This window comes from Octopus bimaculoides, chromosome 23 (genome assembly GCF_001194135.2).
Source record: "Octopus bimaculoides isolate UCB-OBI-ISO-001 chromosome 23, ASM119413v2, whole genome shotgun sequence".
NCBI classification, from domain to species: Eukaryota; Metazoa; Mollusca; class Cephalopoda; order Octopoda; family Octopodidae; genus Octopus; species Octopus bimaculoides.
Window position 1 is genome coordinate 29,683,109 of NC_069003.1, and position 805 is coordinate 29,683,913.

An 805-nucleotide genomic window follows, 5' to 3' on the forward strand; every position below is an offset into this window, starting at 1 on the left:
TATATATATCTTCGAAACGCCGGTGTTTTAATGGTGGCAGCTGATGAAGGAAATGTTTCTATGTGGCCTGCTTGTTTGTTGTACCTTGTTTATCATTTTGTCCATGTTCTTTTGCCACGTCATGTACCCAGTTATGTATCTATATGTACATGTAGATGAAGGTATGTACATACATGTACATATATATGCATATACTCATATATTGTTTGTATCACGACAGAACGCACGCGTTACCTTTATACAGTAAGTTTTATATATATGTATAGATAGATAGATAGATAGATAGATAGATAGATAGATAGATAGATATGATACATATGATATGATAGATATATCAGAGAAAGAGAGGAAGAGAGAGGGGCTGGGGACGAGGGGAGATAAAGCAAAGCTAATTCAACGTGTGAATATGTCAAAATAATTTTTTTGTTTATTTATCTAAAATATCTGTTTTTCCAGAAGGTCAAACCTGGCGTTTTCCTATAAATATAAGTGTGGAATCTAAGCAAGAGGTTCTTCGGGAAACAGTATCATCGATAACTTTCAAAACCAACATAGAAAATGTTGACGAAAAACAATGGATTTTTGTAAGTAAATATTTTCTTCTCTCTTTTATCTGTTTTTTAGGCGCAAGCGTGGCTGTGTGGTTAGAAGCTTGTTTTCCAGCCATACGGTTCTGGGTTCTGTCCCACCAGTGGGATACTTTAGACATGTGTCTTCTACTTTAGCCTCGAGTCAACCAAAGCCTTGTGAGTGGATTTGGTAGGCGGAAACTGAAAGAAGTACATCGTGTATATATATATATATA

The 805-nt window shown here is 35.4% G+C and overlaps 1 protein-coding gene across 1 annotated transcript in view; it reads left to right on the forward strand.

Annotated features, from left to right (window-relative positions):
- LOC106877238 (puromycin-sensitive aminopeptidase) overlaps window positions 1-805 on the forward strand; it is a 28,437-nt gene that overhangs the window by 21,659 nt on the left and 5,973 nt on the right. Inside the window, exon 14 of the mRNA XM_014926101.2 lies at window positions 457-584. Coding sequence (XP_014781587.1) covers window positions 457-584 — 128 coding nt within the window. The remainder of the gene's footprint in view (window positions 1-456; window positions 585-805) is intronic.